The sequence below is a fragment of the Pan paniscus genome, chromosome 16, assembly GCF_029289425.2.
Source record: "Pan paniscus chromosome 16, NHGRI_mPanPan1-v2.0_pri, whole genome shotgun sequence".
Classification (NCBI taxonomy): Eukaryota; Metazoa; Chordata; class Mammalia; order Primates; family Hominidae; genus Pan; species Pan paniscus.
The window spans coordinates 89,560,166-89,577,373 of NC_073265.2; the positions used below are offsets into that span (position 1 = coordinate 89,560,166).

At 52.4% G+C, this 17,208-nt stretch overlaps 1 protein-coding gene and 1 pseudogene across 3 annotated transcripts in view; one reads left to right on the forward strand and one right to left on the reverse strand.

Annotated features, from left to right (window-relative positions):
- UBE2Q2P13 (uncharacterized) overlaps positions 1-1,597 on the forward strand; it is a 161,377-nt pseudogene extending 159,780 nt beyond the window's left edge. The window contains exon 5 of the transcript XR_010109894.1: positions 1,462-1,597. The product of XR_010109894.1 is annotated as an uncharacterized UBE2Q2P13 (transcript). The remainder of the gene's footprint in view (positions 1-1,461) is intronic.
- Positions 1,598-5,644: 4,047 nt separating this feature from the next.
- ADAMTS17 (ADAM metallopeptidase with thrombospondin type 1 motif 17) overlaps positions 5,645-17,208 on the reverse strand; it is a 376,073-nt gene continuing 364,509 nt past the window's right edge. For both annotated transcript variants that reach the window (XM_034939509.3, XM_034939508.3), the window contains 2 exons: positions 7,287-7,464; positions 5,645-5,805 (listed from right to left, as the gene is read on the reverse strand). In XM_034939509.3, coding sequence (XP_034795400.1) covers positions 5,645-5,805; positions 7,287-7,464 — 339 coding nt within the window. The remainder of the gene's footprint in view (positions 5,806-7,286; positions 7,465-17,208) is intronic.

The window sequence follows — 17,208 nt, forward strand, 5'->3', positions numbered from 1 at the left end:
CTCCTGCCCCAGAACTCCAGGTTCTCTGGCCTTTGGACTGTGACTGAATTGCAGTGGCAGCTTTCCTGAGTCTCCCGCTGGCAGAGAGCAGATGGCAGGACTTCTTGGCCTCCAATCATCATGTGAGCCAATTCCCTTAATAAATCTCATCTATTCTCTTGGTTCCATTTCCCTGGAGAACCCCGACTAATACAGGGGAGGTGTGTGAATCTCCTAAAAATGGCCCTAACAATATTTCCCACTCCAGTTGTTCTTCCAGAACCCTGACACCACCCCCAGCAAGAGGTGGACTCTTTGTCCCCTCCCCTTAAACTCAGGTGAGCCTTTGTGCCTGCCTTGCTCTTAGGGTATGGTGGGAGTGATGCTGTGGAACTTTTGAGTTGTCACAAAAGGTTGTGCAGCTCACTCTTGGGATGTTTGCCACCAAAATCCCACCATCCCTTGGAGAGGCCCCTTGCAGGTGTCCCGGCTGATGGTCCTAGCGGAAGTTCTGACTGACAGCTGTCATCACCGGCCACAGGTGCAAGACTATAGCCCTTCTGACCCTTCCAGTCTCTACTTGACCTTTGAGCCACCCCAGCAGAGGTGAGCTGCCCTCACCAAACCCCCTGTTGAAATTGCAGATTTAGGACAACTATGAAGCGCCATCTTAGTCCCAAACTTCCCGGGGGATTGAGTATATGCACGTGGAGAGTCATGCGTGAGTACAGAGGTGGGCCGGGATGGCTGTCAGGGCCCAAAATGTTCACTTGGAAGATAACAGAATGTACGTGGTGTAAAAAGTCTTGAGTCCAGGTAATAGGACCTAGGGAGAAAGTACATAGAAAAGGGTGGAGGACTGAGCTTGGGGCACTCCATCACCAGCTGGATGGCGGGGAGAGGCGAGGAAAGGCAGCAGTGTGTGGTGCTGCAGAGGGGCTGTGTCAAAGGGGAGGGCTGCTGGGAGCTGGGGAACAGGACGCTAGGATGTCCACGCAACCTGATGCCATGAAGTCATTGGTGACCTGTCAAGAAGAGTGTTACTGCAGAGCAGAGGGCAAAAGCCAAGGGAGTTCATGACCAGAGGTGAGGTGGTGTGTGGAGCGCTGCTGGGGAAGGGGGGAGGTCAGTGATGGTGGGAGGGCTGGCTTTCCAGGAAGGCTGGGCACTGCTTCCTTGTCAGGCAGAGAAGGTGGACACACATGCAGGCAGGTTTGTACCTGGAAGCAGAAATGCAAAGGCTTTTGCTGAGACCTTTTACAGAGAGAGGGTGCTGCAGTAAAAGCTTCCAACCCCAGCCCTTCTAATCTGTGTCCAGAAGGTCAGTCAACAAACCCACAGAGGACATCCTGACCTTTCCCTCTTCCGAGCTCTGTTCCTCAGGCTCATTCCCAGCTGTGCGCGTCTCCAGGTTTCTCTGCCCCGTGGGGCTGTGGGCTCCTGAATAAGACTTCTGTTCCTTTGCATTCTCTTTGGTTCTAGGAAGTGCTTGGTCCCCAACAGATGCCTACTCGAAACTTGCTGATGGAGAGCTTGTCAATTTCATCTAACAAACCGGAATCACTGGGGCCATCCAGGAATCACAGCAGCTCATGAAGAAATTCCACGCGAACAGGGCTGTTAAAAGCCAACCCGCCAGAAAGGGTAGAACGGAGGAAGGACAAGAGGGTTCTAACACCTCCTGGAGGCAGGTGGGCGACGGTTCTTGAGAATTTACACAAACCACAGGTTTTCCAGTGACCAGGGGGCTGTGGGCAGTGTGTTGTCTGTCAAATTATTTTAGTGAGATTTCTGGGTGCTACACCAGTTTTTTTTTTTTTTTTTTTCTTAGATAGGGACTTGCTCTGTTGTCCAGGCTGGAGTACAGTGGCACAATCACAGCTCACTGCAGCCTCCAACTCCTGGGCTCGGGTGATCTTCTTGCCTCAGCCTCCTGAGTAGCTGGGAGGGACTACAGGAGTATGCCACCACACCCGGCTAACTTTAGTAGACAGGGGTCTCGCTATTTTGCCCAGGCTGGTCAACTCTTGGCCTCAAGCCTCCCACGTCAACTTTCCAAAGGTCTGGGATTACAGGTATGAGCCGCTGCACCTGGCCTGCTTTAGTCTTCATAGAGGGTTCTAAGGTTGTGAGTGTGGGGGTTTCTCCTGACTCCAGGAGGAGATGGACTCCCCATCCCTGTAAGCTGTGACATGTGTGTTCCATGTCAGGCCCAGATGGGATCCAAATGGCTGTGGTTGTTCCCACTGTGGTGGTGTGGAACCCCTGTCCTGTCTGCAGTGCTGGGGGATGTGCAGGGCCGGGACTTGCCGTCACATCTGCTGGCAGAGGGAAGCTGTGAGGGCTGTTGGCAGGGTTGTGGGGGTAGTGGCTGGAGAGTTCAGCATGGCTCTCCAGCCAGCGTGGCCAGGGCCTGCACTCTGCAGCATGGGTCTTGGAGCATGGGCCACTCTGCCAGTGAGGTGGCTGCCCTACATCAGATGCGCAGGCTCACAGCACAACTGTCAGACCCTCAGGTCCCCACCCAGGGTTTTGCAACCACAACGGGATGAGGCCAGGACTGAAAGATTTGTTAGCACTTGCTCAGGGAGAGGCAGCCATCCCCCCGAACTGCATTTCCCAGTGACCTCTGACACCAACTGCAGATGTGGCCAGCAGGCTCCCTGCAGCCAAGTCCCTGGCAAGCCACGGTGGCCACCACAGTGGGGAAGGACACAGCCTCCCCGTCAGCCCTTGGGGACTGGCTTTTGTCTTTTACTTCACAGACAGCTTAAAACCGTTATGGAAAAACATTTTATTACACATATTCAACTTGCTTCCAATGAAATGATTAATTTTTCATGTATAATTTTCATGTATAATGGCGTCCAATGTTTGTCTTCCGTTTTTTTTCCTTTCAAAAGCAGCACCAAAAGTAAAACAAAAATTCCATGGGTACAGTATGTAATGCAAGTTAACGAATGGAAAATAGATACATTTGACTCTGAAATGAAAAAAGGACAATCGTATTGCCATAGAGGCTCTTTTCCTGCATTCTGATCATATCCAGCAACGGTCAGCTGAGAGGGTTTCATTTTGCACCAATAAAAATAGCACCGTAGGGTCGTGAGACTCTGGTTAGTAACACGTGTGTTAGTGACACGTGTGCAAGCACAAAGGTACAGTACTCGAGGGACAGTACAGGGTATTAACACAGAAACATCACTGCTGTGATCAGCATCTGTGGAACAAGAATGTTTATGATGGTTTCACTGAAATCCCAGCACTTTGGAAGGCCGAGGCGGGTGGATCATGAGGTCAGGAGATCGAGACCATCCTGGCTAACATGGTGAAACCCCGTCTCTAGTAAAAATACAAAAAAGTAGGTGGGCGTGGTGGCGGGCGCCTGTAGTCCCAGCTACTGGGGAGGGTGAGGCAGAAGAATGGCCTGAATCTGGGAGGCGGAGCTTTCAGTGAGCTGAGATCGTGCCACTGCACTCCAGCCTGGGCAACAGAGGGAGAGACTGTCTCAAAAAACACCGACAACAAAAAGATGAGCTGAAGATGCAGACTTTAGGGGAACTAATGGGGGTATCTGACAATAACCCAATCAATCCTTTTCATTCTGAGGGTGTGGGGCCCTTGCCAGGGTGACCGTGGGCATATCTGGAGGCCCCGGGGCCCATGCAGGAGACCAAGCTAAGGCTTCCTTAGTGAGCTTGCCCGGCTCTGCTCCTTGGCTGCAAAAGTCTAAATGTCTTTCAGTGAATTAACAGTTCATTTGGGGATGAAGAAAACTGAACCTCAGCGCCCCCAAAATTTTGAGGGCTTTGTGAAAACGGGAATTCACGGGAGTCTGCTGGGGGCCAGGCCTGAAGGGGAGGACAGTGGTCTGCGCAGGCCCCGGGGCGAGGGTGGGCCGCTCCATCCTGACACTCTCGGTTCTTTCCGCAGAGCACCCACGGAAGTTTCTCAACACTTCTCGTTGATTCAAGTGGAAGTGAGTAAATTCCCTGACATCCCTACCGCTTCTCTGCCTCTGGGGTAGTAAAAACAAAAACACAGCTAGTAAGACAGGGTGGAGAAGGCAGAGAGGCTTCTTTCTGATTTAAGCTAACTCTACGGTTGTGACATCTAACAAAACAAAACACAAACACAGCACCAATAAATCAAGAAGCACTGGGAGATGATCCCATGGAAGTGCAAGTGAGACCTTCTGTCTGAAATCAGGGAGGAGGTGTTGCTTACGGTAAAGTCCTAGAACATAAGCACCCATGAAATGCCCACCAAGTTGGTGAGCAAAACAGGCCTCCTGGCATCTAGGGTCCCTGCCCGGCCTCCTTGCAGGTAGGGTGCTACCATCCTCTGTGCTCTCAAAGAGGCCACTCTGCTCGTCTGCTGCCAGGTGTAAGGGGGCTGCAGGAGTGAAGGACCTTCATCATGCATCATCCTTACCCCACCAAGAAGATGGGTCAATGATGACAGGCGTGATGATAATGGGTACCACAAAGTCTGGGGCTACAGGAAGGCTCGGCGAGTGTGCAGCAGTGCCAGCCAGATGGCGTTCCTCCCCTGGTCCCGGCACATCAGGCTGCTCCGTGCCAGGATGGAGCAGTCAGGCCTTGCTCTACAGATCCTAGGCCTGGGCTTGTGTCCTCAGAGGTCCCAAATGTCGTCTTACCTTCAGATAAATGGCCACGGTCGGTAGAAAGCCACTGGGATGGGGTACAGCATCTCTAAGGTACAAAGCTTTAGGAAGTGCAGGCCAGAGTGGATGCTCCCGGAAGGCGGGGCAGGTGCCCATCCGCCCCAGTGAAGGTGGCCCAAGCTTACCTTTGCCTTAGGAAGCAACCCCATCACCGCAATTACCGTTTCTTATGTCACAGCACCTTGAAGAGAGGCCCTTCTGTTTCCCTACACGGTGGACAGCAGAGCTCTGAAAATTAGATGCTTCCCCAAACCCAGACTCTCTTGGAACATTCTTCCCATGCGGGTGGTATGAACTGCGTGGCACTGCTGTCCTCGCTGGCATATATAGATTTACACTCCAGGGACGAGACTTCCAAGGCAACACCTAGGATTTAGAGACTGTCAGAGACGGGCATGGAGGCAACGTCCTGGTTCTCATGTGGTCAAGAAGGTAGAGGAAGAGAAACGTGGGCCAAGCAGCCTGGCCCTCCCCCGAGAAGCCACGGGCAGAGGCTCCCCAACACCTGCCCCTCCCTCCAGGGTGTCGCCGGCTTTCAGAATAAAGCCTTTAGAATAAAGCCTTTTCTAGCATGTCTCGTTTTGGGGATGTTTCCTCCATGATATTTTCCTCCATGATATACCAAGCACTGGAAATTCAAATGTCAAAAGCGAGTCAAGACAGGAACACTAAATGATGTCTCTCTCTTGAGGGTTGTCTGCCAGAGGTGCTTCCCTTCGAGGTACCTGAAATCCTAGAAATTGAAGTTACTTTGTGATTCATGCCTACTTTCTCCTCACTGTAGAAAGCCAGCCAGTGGCTGTTAACAATATATTAAGTACGGAAGCACTAATGGCAAATGCCAAGTCCACGCTCATGTTCTATGCAGTTGGATTCTTGTGGCAGCCTTGTGGGGGCGTGGCCACAAGGCTGGTACACTTGCGGGTGGGTGGGTTTCAGACCTGAGTCTGAGCTTTGAGCGACCCCTGGGACTGCGCGTCACGAGCTCGGCAGTGGCTGGCGCATCTTGTTTGCATAGAAGTCCCTGCAGGTCTGGCAGCAGCGCTGGTACCACCGCATGTCCTGGCAGAGGTTCTTTTCTCGGATGACCCGGCAATATACCGTCCATTGGTCTCGTGTGCATTTGTAGGTCAGAGCAGCTAAGGGGACAGGAGAGAGAACACCCAGGGTCAGGGATGGCCTAGGCATGTCCTGATGCAGGCACAGGGAGGGCTTGTGGTCTGACCATCTGGGCTCCCTCACCCTTGTGCACTCGTCAACCCTTTGCACTGATTAGGCCATGCCTCCTGCCAGGGCACTGGGGGTGCCACTTTCTGTCACAGGGATGCACCTTTGCATCCAAACCCAACCACATGACAGAGTGTGGTGGTCTGGCTGCCTCTTCAGGGAAGAGGGCACAGGCCACTTGCTTCCGAGCTAAGTGGCACTTACTGTTTTGTGGCCGAGGGTACCATTACTGTAGGCATTTATAAAACAGGACAACATGGAACAGTGGACATCAAAGGACCCCAAGAAGCATGAGGTCCAAGTACATACAAGTGGCCCAAATATCCTTCAGGGTCTTGATTGTACAGAGAGAAGGCCCTGCTCGAGGGAGGTCCTGAAGTTCCCAAGCAGGCCGGTGCTTGAAAAGCCACAACTATACTTCTGCCAGCTCAAAGGCCTCCCCCGGAACAAAGGTGCTAGAAATCCCCTTCATTTTGGTGAGTTTCCAGCCTCAGGTAGGCAAATATTTCTCAGGGACTTCTATTTAGCAAAGCAGAAACTCTGTTAAAAGGAATCATCATATCATTGTTTTTTGTTGAGATGGAGTCTTACTCTGTTGCCCAGGCTGGAGTGCAGTGGCACGATCTCGGCTCACTACAACCTCTGCCTCCCGGGTTCAAGCGATTCTCCTGCCTCAGTCGCCTGAGTAGTGGGGACCACAGGCACGCGCCACCACGCCCGGCTGATTTTTGTATTTTTAGTAGAGACGGGGTTTCACCATGTTGGTCAGGCTGGTCTCGAACTCCTGACCTCAGGTGATCCACCCATCTCGGCCTACCAAAGTGCTGGGATTTACAGGCATGAGCGACCACACCCAGCCAGATCTTTAAGTGCTCTTCTTCTCCTTGTATCACCACTGACCTGGGGCATGAACTGGTAAGAGGCCAGGTTCCGAGCACCCAGGGCCAAACCACTCACACAGTCTGCAGCCCCTCCACCACGCCTGTCTGCTGCTCAAGCATCAGCCTGGGGTGTGCCCCACGTGTGCATCCTCATGGCATCATGAAGGATACCCCTGGAGCTTTCATTTCTAGAAAGCAGCACTTCCCTTCACATTCCTCATGCACAGGAAACCTACAGTGTCTGTGGAACATTCTCCTGTGTTGGGCAAAGGGGTGAGGGAGACGCTCGGGTGCCTGTGTTGGAGACAGCAGTAAGCAAACAGCACTTCCCCAACAAGGAATGGAATTCCATCTCTGAAACCTCTTCTACAGAACTGACAAATGTCAGCCTTATGTGACAAGTGAGGCCCAAGAAGGGGCTTTCTGGCTCAAAGAACCTCACCGTCAGGGAGGACTTACTGGGCAGGAGACACAGCAGCCCCCTGGGAACCGGGGCCAGTGAAGACACTCACCAAGGCGGGGGGAGGTGATGGTGTTGGCGTTGATCCTGTCGTTGCAGACCTCCTGGTAGCACTGTCTGTAGGGGGCAGGCTTCGAGAGGGCGGGGCACTCACTGCCATGGCGCCCTGTGACCTTGTGCATGCACTGCACCACCCGGGACTGCAGGCCCTTCCCGCAGGTCGACGAGCACTGCAGAGATAGGACAGCCTGAGTGGGGCTGACATGAGATCAGGGGACTGGGATGATGGCCTCACAATGTGGCACTGCGGAGACAGGACAGCCTGAGTGGGGGCCTACACGAGGTCAGGGGGCTGGGATGATGGCCTCACAATGTGGCACTGCGGAGACAGGACAGCCTGAGTGGGGCCTACACAAGGTCAGGGGGCTGGGACGATGGCCTCACAATGTGGCTGCCCCTGGGCTGGGCCCTGTGTGTCATGCCCAGGCACTTGCAATCATTCAGGGCAAAAATAGCAGCTGCCTGATAGAAGCCTGTTTCAAGATGTTATGGAATGCATGTTTGTGTCTCTGCAAAATGCAGATGTTGGAGCCGTGGAGGTGGGTGGCTTTGGGAGGTGAGTAGGGTTAGATGTCATGAGGGTGGTGCCTCCATGCTGGGAATAGTGTGAGAAGGGAAAGAGACCCGAGCTTGCTGGCTCTCCACCATGAGAGGATACGGTGGTCTGTAAATCGGGGAGGGTCTTCACCAGACACTGGATTTGTTAGCACCTTGATTTTGACCCTCCACCTCCAGAACTGTAAGGAATAAATGTTTAAGCCACCCAGGCTTTGGTACTTGGTGACAGCAGCCAGGGGAGACTACGATGTTAAGACAACAGCTGAAATATTAACTCACGCTAGCTGCATTCCACCGCTCGCCTCTGCTCCAGGCTCTGATGTTTTTGAGATGGTGAGCAGCATGGCTTGGTGGCCCCCAGGAAGGACCGGGCCTGATGACCACAGAGGTCTCCCCAGCACTGTCTGCTGCCTGAGGCTCCGGGGCCTTTGCCCAGTCTTGGGCATGGAGAAGAGCCCAGTAATGACTGGGGTTGAATTTCCCACAAGCCTGGAGGATTGGGGCTTAGAATTAAGTAAAAGAAAACAAAGTACAACCTTTCTTGCATACCAGAGTCACGCACTAACATGTGGCTGACGGTGTTGATTTAGACATCCCTGGCTGCTGGCATCTCCAGCCCCAGCATGAGGAGGTGCCGTGTTTGCTAAAACCTGGTCAACATAGTTGAGCAGAGGCCCCCAAATTCCCAAGGAGTGGACCTGGTAAGACTTCGTGGTTCTGTTCTCCGTCCCTCCTCTTCATATATATATATATATATATATATATATTTTTTTTTTTTTTTTTTTTTTTTTTTTTTTTTTTTTTGAGATGGAGTCTCGCTTTATCACCCAGGCTGGAGTGCAGTGGCGCAATCTCGGCTCACTGCAACCTCCACCTCCCTGGTTCAAGTGATTCCCCTGCCTCAGCCTTCTGAGTAGCTGGGATTATAGGCACCTGCCACCACACCTGGCTAATTTTTTTGTATTTTTAGTAGAGACAGGGCTTCATCATATTGGCCAGACTGGTCTTGAACTCCTGACCTCAGGCAATCTGCCCGCCTTGGCCTCCCAAAGTGCTGGGATTACAGGAGTGAGCCACCGTGCCTGGCCTCTCTTCACACTCCTTAAAGCATTTCCCAGGTAGGAACTGGCCAGGTATCTGAGTCCTCTACTCAGATTCTGCTCTTGAGCTTTTCGGCCCTTGCTTTCTCCCAGGAGCCCTTGGAATGGTCTCTTCTCCCTTACATTGGCCTCTTCCCAGGAAGACAGCCAGGTCCATGAGTATACTTTGGTGTCCACCAGAGCCCACACAACCCCTGATTTACAGGGTTCTGAGAGCAGTCAGCAAAACCGGTACAGCAGCCGAGCTGGAGCTAGTAATGGCACCTGGGGTGGAGAGAGGGGAGCAGGGCGTGGAGGGTTTGGGCGCAGCCTTGTTCTCTGAATGCCACACGTGGTGAGGGAGGCAGGTGCCCCGCAGATCCTGTGCTTCCCGTGTCCTCACTCTTGGCCCTGACCCTGGCCTTGCTGGAGAAAGGACCTTCCTGGGGGTCATGCGGAGTCTCCAGACACAGGCTGCGTGGGAGGCGGTGGTGTCCCATCTGTGCCTGGGAGGGCTGTCTGCTCCCAAGGGGGCTTCTGCAAGCCAGGTGGATTCCTCAGCTTCCTTGCCTGACAAGCAGGTCCAGGTTTTGTGTGTCTTTTTTTCACTTTAGAGTGATAAACATTCAGAGGGAATGTTGCTCTAAAGGGGCACCGGTTTTTTCAGCTCACAAAGGAGGTGTGAAAACCACAAGCAGCTCCCTAGTGGGCCCCCGGCACGTTCAGACTGGAACCAGGGCTCTGACCCGAGAGGCCAGGCCAACCCCTAGGGCCTCCACTTCATGCCTTGTTCCTTTTCTTAGATAAACCCTTCGGAGGCAGCTCATGGCCTTTCAAATTCATGCATTACACATGCAGATTTCAGGGCTCCATCCCAGACCTCAGGAGTCGGCATCAGGCGCATGGAAGTTTGAGGAGGGCTGAGGTTGAGGGATGAAGTCACACAAGGAAGTTCCCGCCTTGAACACAAGACAGGTGCTACAGCAACGCGACTCCCGCCCTGCTGGTGTTGGGGGCACCTTGGAGGAAGCTGGCTGCACACTGGGATCTACTGCATGCAGCTACCTGGTGAGCTTTGAAAAATCCCACACCAATACAATCCGATGGTGGAGGGGGTCCCAAGACCCAGAGCTCAGTGTTTATAAAGCTCTCCAAGTGCTTGCAGTGGGCATTCAGAACCGAGGGCTTCCGACTTAACCTGAACCTCCTCTCAGGTCCCTGGGGAGAATGCAAAGAGCTCTCTCTTCTTCCTGTTAAGGAGTAGTTGTGTCTCTGCACACACAAATACGTATAATTAAGCAAGAACAACATCCAGGCGCAGCCCTGACTGCAGTTTATAGCCAGATGACAGGTGTGCCTAAAGGTAAGGGAGCAAAGGCTTTCAGTCAAAATTCATTTTAGAGGCCAGGTGCGGTGGCTCACGCCTGTAATCCCAGCACATTGGGAGGCTGAGGCAGGCAGATCACGAGGTGAGGAGTTTGAGACCATCCTGGCCAACATAGTGAAACCTTGTCTCTACTAAAAATACAAAAATTAGCCAGGCGTGGTGGCGTGCACCTGTAATCCTAGCTACTCGGGAGGCTGAGGCAGGAAAATCGCTTGAACCCAGGAGGTGGAGGTTGTGGTGAGCCGAGATCGTGCCACTGCACTCCAGCCTCGGCAACAGAGCAAGACTCCATCTCAAAAAAAAAAAAAAAAAAATCACTTACAAAAGCAATCTGGTAAGTAGTTGTACCCAGAAACTGAGAGTCCACACAAATGTGGTAGATGAAGGGAAAAGCCAACGTTCCCAATGCAGAACAAAGCCACGGAGCCGAACGCTAAACACAGAGCGAAGTCACGCCAATCCCCTGCAAAACCATGCGAGTGGTCCACTGGGAGCGGGACACAGACTGAAAAAGGGCAGCATTTGAGTGAAGTCAGATACGACCACGTGCCCTCTGGCAAACCGACAGGCGACTCAAAGTGGAGCTGGTGACGATGAGACCAACACTACAATCACCAGGTTGCACCACACAAAACTGCTTCTATTCAACTGTTTTGACCTCAAAGCATCCATTTCATAAGGCTCCATTTTATAACATACCAAGGAAAATAGCAACATTTCTAAATCTGAATGTTCATAATGCATAACTTTAAATATGAATGTATAACTACATCAATAAGTTACTTAATGGCAGGCATTTGATGAGTCCACTTACATCACTAGAGACTTTTATATCTAAATGTGTTATGTAATTCAAAAGAAACCCTGCTTCCTGGGAAAACGGGATTACCATATAATCAGGGTTAATTTCTGTGACTATTTGGCACGTATGAGGCCCACTTAAGAACAGAGGGCTGGGTGCGGTGGCTCACACCTGTAATCCCAGCATTTTGGGAGGCTGCGGTGGGCAGGTCACCTGAGGCCAGGAGTTCGAGACCAGCCTGGCCCACATGGCAAAACGCTGTCTCTACTAAAAATATAAAAATTAGCTGGGCATGGTGGTGAGCACCTGTAATCCCAGCTACTTGGGAGGCTGAGACAGGAGAATCACTTCAACCCAGGAGGCAGAGGTTGCAGTTAGCTGAGATTGCACCACTGCACTCCAGCTTGGGTGATAGAGCAAGACTCTGTTTCAAAAAAGTAAAAACTAAAAACAGAGAGATACACCTGCTGCCTGCTGACCTGCAGGCAACACCAACATCCCTTTTCTCTTCAGATCTTTTCTCGGGCCATTGGCCACAGTGCCGCCTCTACTGCAAAACATGTACCCAGGAGGGAAAGCCAGGCAGCCTCCTATTCCTTTCTGGAGAGAGGAGCATGGGGCAGGGGACTGTTGGATTTCTGGGGAGGAAACTGCACAGATGGATGGAGGAACCCGCCTCACTCCCCTGCATCTCCTGAAGAGGTGCCCGTGCCCTGCCAGCTGGGGAGTCAGTCCCACTGAGTCACTGCTGTTAAGGGGCTCAGCCCTGCAGGAGTGCCAGGAAGGGCTTCCGTTTCTTCTGCGAGTGTTGCTGCTATGTATGTGAAAATCACACAAGGGCAAGGGCTTCACCCTGTGCGTCTATTAAAACCAACTGCAGCATTGGCAAGGTTTCTGCCTGCAAATGATCAATGACCATCGTAAAACTCAGGCATTTGAGGTGACCTTGCAGACGTGTCCCCTCTGAAAGGTCTTAGTCTTGTGCAGCCTGCTCTGGGGCCGAGGGGAAAAGGCTGACATGTGGCACGTCTCCAGCATATGCAGGTGGTATGCCTGCTCTTCCCAGTGGACCCCTCGTAGGCCTCCACGGCAGCAAGGAACGTTCCACAACAATCCTCAGGGCTGACGCCGGCCACTGAGGTTGGCACGGGTCCACGTCTTGCTCAAAGTTGCAGAGGTAGGAGTGGCGAGTGGTCCAGCGACCCCATCTCATGGAATGAATTCCACCCTCCTATGTGAATAAGAGGTTGTACTGAATGGAGCTTTAATTGGAAGCGGGAATCAAAGAACCAGGTCACTACCCATCTCCACCATTTACTCATTATCTTTCCTAGCATGGGTCACTGGCTTTTAATTTTCCAGTCTATAAATAGAACTGCTCCATGAGATCACGGAAGGGTGTCTCCAAAGTCCTTCAACAGGGACAGGTGTCTGTTCTCACTGTTCACTAGTGCCCCCATGAGGCAGGGCCAGGTCAGGGCCAGGTGTGAGGCAGTTCTGAGGGCAGGTGGTTCCAAGGGCTCTGCCCCTTGTAGGCATTTTACTCTCATCAGAATTAGGGTTTGCTTAATTCTAGCTGGAGTCCTAGTGGGCGCTGTTCACACAGCTGTGGGCTATGAGTGGCTCTGACTCACCTGGGAGAATTTTTGAGAATTTTGGGGTGTTTGCTTAACTGCCTGGAGCTGTGTCTGGGCCAGCCCCTAGAGGATGCTTCCATGTGTTAGGTGAGAAGACAAGTTACAAAGTGGCATGTACAGAAACCACCCCGTTTTTGTTTAATATAGATGTGTGTATACCTATGTAACAGTTTGGAAGACAAACCGTTATAAAAATTTACCATGTCATCATATGGTTTCTGGGACTAATTTTCCTTTTAGTGTGTTCTATAGTAAGAGCTACTTATATAATTAAAAATAAAACTGGAGAATTCTGCCAATGACTCTGGTGTAACCTGCTGGTGGCCCACCATCCTAACCAGCTGCATTTTCATTTGAGCTGAGGTGCTGCCAGGCCTGCCCTGGCCTAAAATCCACAGGTAATATACTCTCCTAAACCAGAGTTTTGATGGAGAGGCCATGCAGTGCGGGGTGTCAGGCGGCAGGGGGAACGGGTGCCTGTTGGCCTGCTACGTCCCCACTTACTAGCTGTGTGACCTCAGGCAAATGACTTAACCTCTCTGAGCCTCAGTTTATTTGCAGCATGAGGATAACAAACTCTTGTTTGTAGAATTGTTTCCTGCAGTAGAGGCAGTGTGGAATAGGAGCCTAGCCGGGGGTCTCAGAGTGGAGCTCCACAAGTCCTGCTGTTATTATTCTCAACAGTAAATGCACAGCCAAGCACCACAGCGAGCTGGGCAGGGAGCTCCTGGAGCCCAGCAAGGCACACTGCGTCACCTGGCCCACTCCCTTAGCACTCCCTGGGCTGCCCTTCGGTCACCAGGCCCTCCACAGGCAGGTGCACCCTGCCTGATCAGGCAGCCAGACCTCAGGGAGCACAATTAGAGGCTGTTTTGGCCCTGAAGACAAACATGATTCCAGCCAGGTCTGAAGGGGTTGCTGTTGAACGACACCCTCGTAACTTGAGCTGGGCCATGGTGGGCCCACGGGGTGAATTCCTTCTCTGTCGGCCTCCCCTGAGGCTTCAACGTTAATTGAACAGTGAGGAGACTGTAGTGTCTCCTGATAGCATCGAATTTGCCCCAAGCATCGCTGTGAAGCCATTTTTCAGGCTTTAATTATCCAGGCAAACAGATCTATAAAAAACATATCTGGTCTTGTTTGGTCCTTTTGTCAAGGGGCTCATCACATCCAATTTCATGTGGCTTCCCAAGATTCAGGTAACTGAGACAGAAATGGGGGCAGCAATAAATTTAGCTGAAAAGCTCCTTGCCGGGAAACCTGAAGTGAGTGGAGCCCCCTCCCCAGCAGGTGCCCACAGCTGTGCGTCGGAGCTGGCTGCCCGGTGGAGAGGCAGCCTCTGCATCTGTCCACCACCCTTCCCAGGCAGGGAGGGGGTGTCACTGGAAAAACAGTAACAAAATTGTTGATGCACAAAGGGCAAAAAGAGGTTCAATTTGGATTTACTCATGTGCTTTTTTTTTGTGCAAATCATTTCATGAAGTTACTGTGTAAAAGAGATTTTCCTTTAGGTAGAGTTTCCGGCAAAAAGAGAAAAGGTGTGAGGTTCCCCAGAGCAGCGTGATACTGACACATTGTGCAAGCGTTACTAGCTTCTTTAATAATAATAGTAACGGCAGTCACCGTCGCAGCAGGGCCCACCTCCTGCCTGTCTGCTGTGTACGGGGGACCGGGCTTATGTACGAGCTTGTTCATCCTCACACTGACAGCTGCCGTGGCCAGAGCTCAGAACACAGTAGGTGCTCAATAAGTGGTGTCTGCTGGGGATGCGGCGCCACCTTTCAGAGAGGCAGAATGTGAGGTTTCAGAGCGTCCATGTAAGTCTTTCCAAGCCACACAGCTAGCCTGCCCCTGCCCCCCACCTGCCCGTACCACCCCCAACAGGGGAGGAACCAGGTCTCCCTCACCCCTACCCTGATGACATCCTTCCCCACAGCGGGATTCCCTTCCCCTAGCTTCTCCCAGCTGTAAAATCACAACTGTAAATAACACCAGATCCCAACAGGATGTTTTGAGAATTAGCGAGAGGAGGCTGTAAAGCTCTCAGGAAGAGGAAAACACTCCAGGAATGTCAACTACACACGCCCGCGCTCTGCTTCCTGCAGAGTGGCCCAGGCAGGGCTGCCCCCCACTGTCTCCCCGCACTGGGTCTGGGGTGAGCACAAGCCCAAGATGGGGTGAAATCATGCAAGGCTGAACTCTCAAAGCACAATGAATCCACCCCGTCCCCACTGAGTGAGTCTCTGAGGGGCCAGCCTGCCTCAGGCTGGTTTTAGATAGCAAAGAAAGAGACTGACAGAATCCTGACAGTAACTGCAGTTTCTACTGAAAAGGTGCTTGGCTGGTGAAATGTCAAAGCTCTTCAAAAGCATTTTGAACAGGTTTCCCCCCCGAGACTTGGCATGAGCGAGGAAAACCTCGGAAGCGGTTGAAACCTGAAACAGCAGAGTGTTAGACAACAGTGAAAACACCCCGTCGCTGAGAAACAGGAAATGCTTCACAGACACCCCCTCCCACACCCCCTGCGACGCCTGCTTTGTTCCCGGCAGTCTCAGCTTCAGGGGTCCCTCCTTCCTCTGAATTCGCGGCCTGCTGACCTGCATATTGTGGCTGGGACCTTCTAGCCAGGTAACCAGGAGGCTGAGGTGACCCCCGATGGCCTGCAGGGGCCGGGTCGCCTCCAGAGCTCTTGGGGACTGAAGCGCAGAGGAGACTGCGGGCAGCTCTCATCCTCTTTCCTGGGGCTGGAGCTGTTCCCTGTGGGTAACTTTGCTTCCCACCACCCACTGCAAAAGCTGCAGTCAGACAGCTGCCCCAGGCCATGCCGCCATCACGTGTGGGTACCCAACCACGGAACGCACCGTTTATGGGGCCTGAAGCCTCAACCACAGCATGCACCATTTATGGGGCCTGAAGCACACTCGAGGGACTGTTCTTCGAATACGTGAACATTTTACAGGCCCATATAAGAAATGAGATTCTGATGAGAGATGAGGCTGATGACTGCCCCAGATGGTGATTGTGAAAATAACGATGACCAAAAGCCCCTACTGGGCATTTCCCTGTGCCAGCACTGGGGTGAATGCTATGCTCGGATGCCATTCACTCCTCAATCAGCCCTATGAGGGCTACCCCCAAACTCATCTGATGGCGGATGATGCCCACACAAGGTGAGATGGGGACAGCAGCGGGGCTGGGTTGTGAACCTGTGTTGTCTTAACCACCTGCCCTGCTCTGAGGTCAATGACAAAAAAGCACTCCTTAGGGATGATGTCTTCTGACTTACCAGCCACATGCAGGCAGTGATTAGAACCTAGACTGTGGTGGAGACGGGGCATGGAATGACCAGGCTTCCCCGCTCTCTGATCTCTCACTCCCTGCAAAGGCGGCTGGTTTGACAAGGGACACTGAGCAAATGGAGGGACGGCAGGGGACCCAGGAGATGGAGGCACTGGCCTTTGGACCATTCGGCATGGCCCTGCGGCCCACCTCACTTCCCCGCGGCCCGCCTCACTTCCCCGCGGCCCACCTCACTTCCCTGCGGCCACCCCTCCTGGCAATTTCCTGGGACCTTGCTGCTCTTCAGCAAGCTCACTGCTCTCATGTGAGCACGGCCCAGGTCTCAGACTTCTCTCTGTAAAGCACGGATGGCCCAGCGGCGGGCTCTGTGGACTCACACACGGTGTTCCACACCAAGGAAGTGTCTGTCCCCGCTCCTTTTTGCCCCTGCCCAGAAAAGCACTGAATTTTGGTCACTGCCTTTCACAGGCTGCTCACATTCCTGGGAGTGATGGTGAATGGAGGATCTGCCTCTCTTGATCTGGATGCAGAGTGCTAGCTGCTGCCATGGCACAGTTTCATGTGTCCCAGAAAAGGGCCCCAGGGTCCCCAGTGCCTCCTTGTGCACTTGATTTTTGACGGTCAAATATTCTTCAATAAGGACTCAACTTTTAATTTCACAATTAAGGGGAGGCTAAACATGCAGGATCTCCTAGAGAGATAAGAGATTTACACTAAAGTGTAAACGACTGACTCAAAGCCTTTGGGGGAGCAGATTGTGATGGGCGTCATGGGCTGGGGAGAGAGCAGACAGATACTTGACTTAATAACGACCACATGAGCATCTTAGAGCTCAGCTCCTTCTTGTTTCAAATTCGGAATCTAAGCCTCTGACATGATCTTGCACTTGAAGCCAAGGTGGATTACCAGCCCTGCCATTTTCTAGTTGTATGACTGTGAAGAAAGCCATATCACCACTCTGAGCCTCAGCTTGCTCATCTGTAAAATGGGGACAGATGGGTGAGGGTCCAATGAGATACCCTGAGGGAACGTGCTTTGTAAATTCTAAAGCAACGGCAAATGTCACGGGCCAATGCCATTGATCCCAATAAAAGTAGTCTTACCCTCTACCTGCACCCACCCCCAGCTGTGGCTCCCCAGGCAGGGGCTGT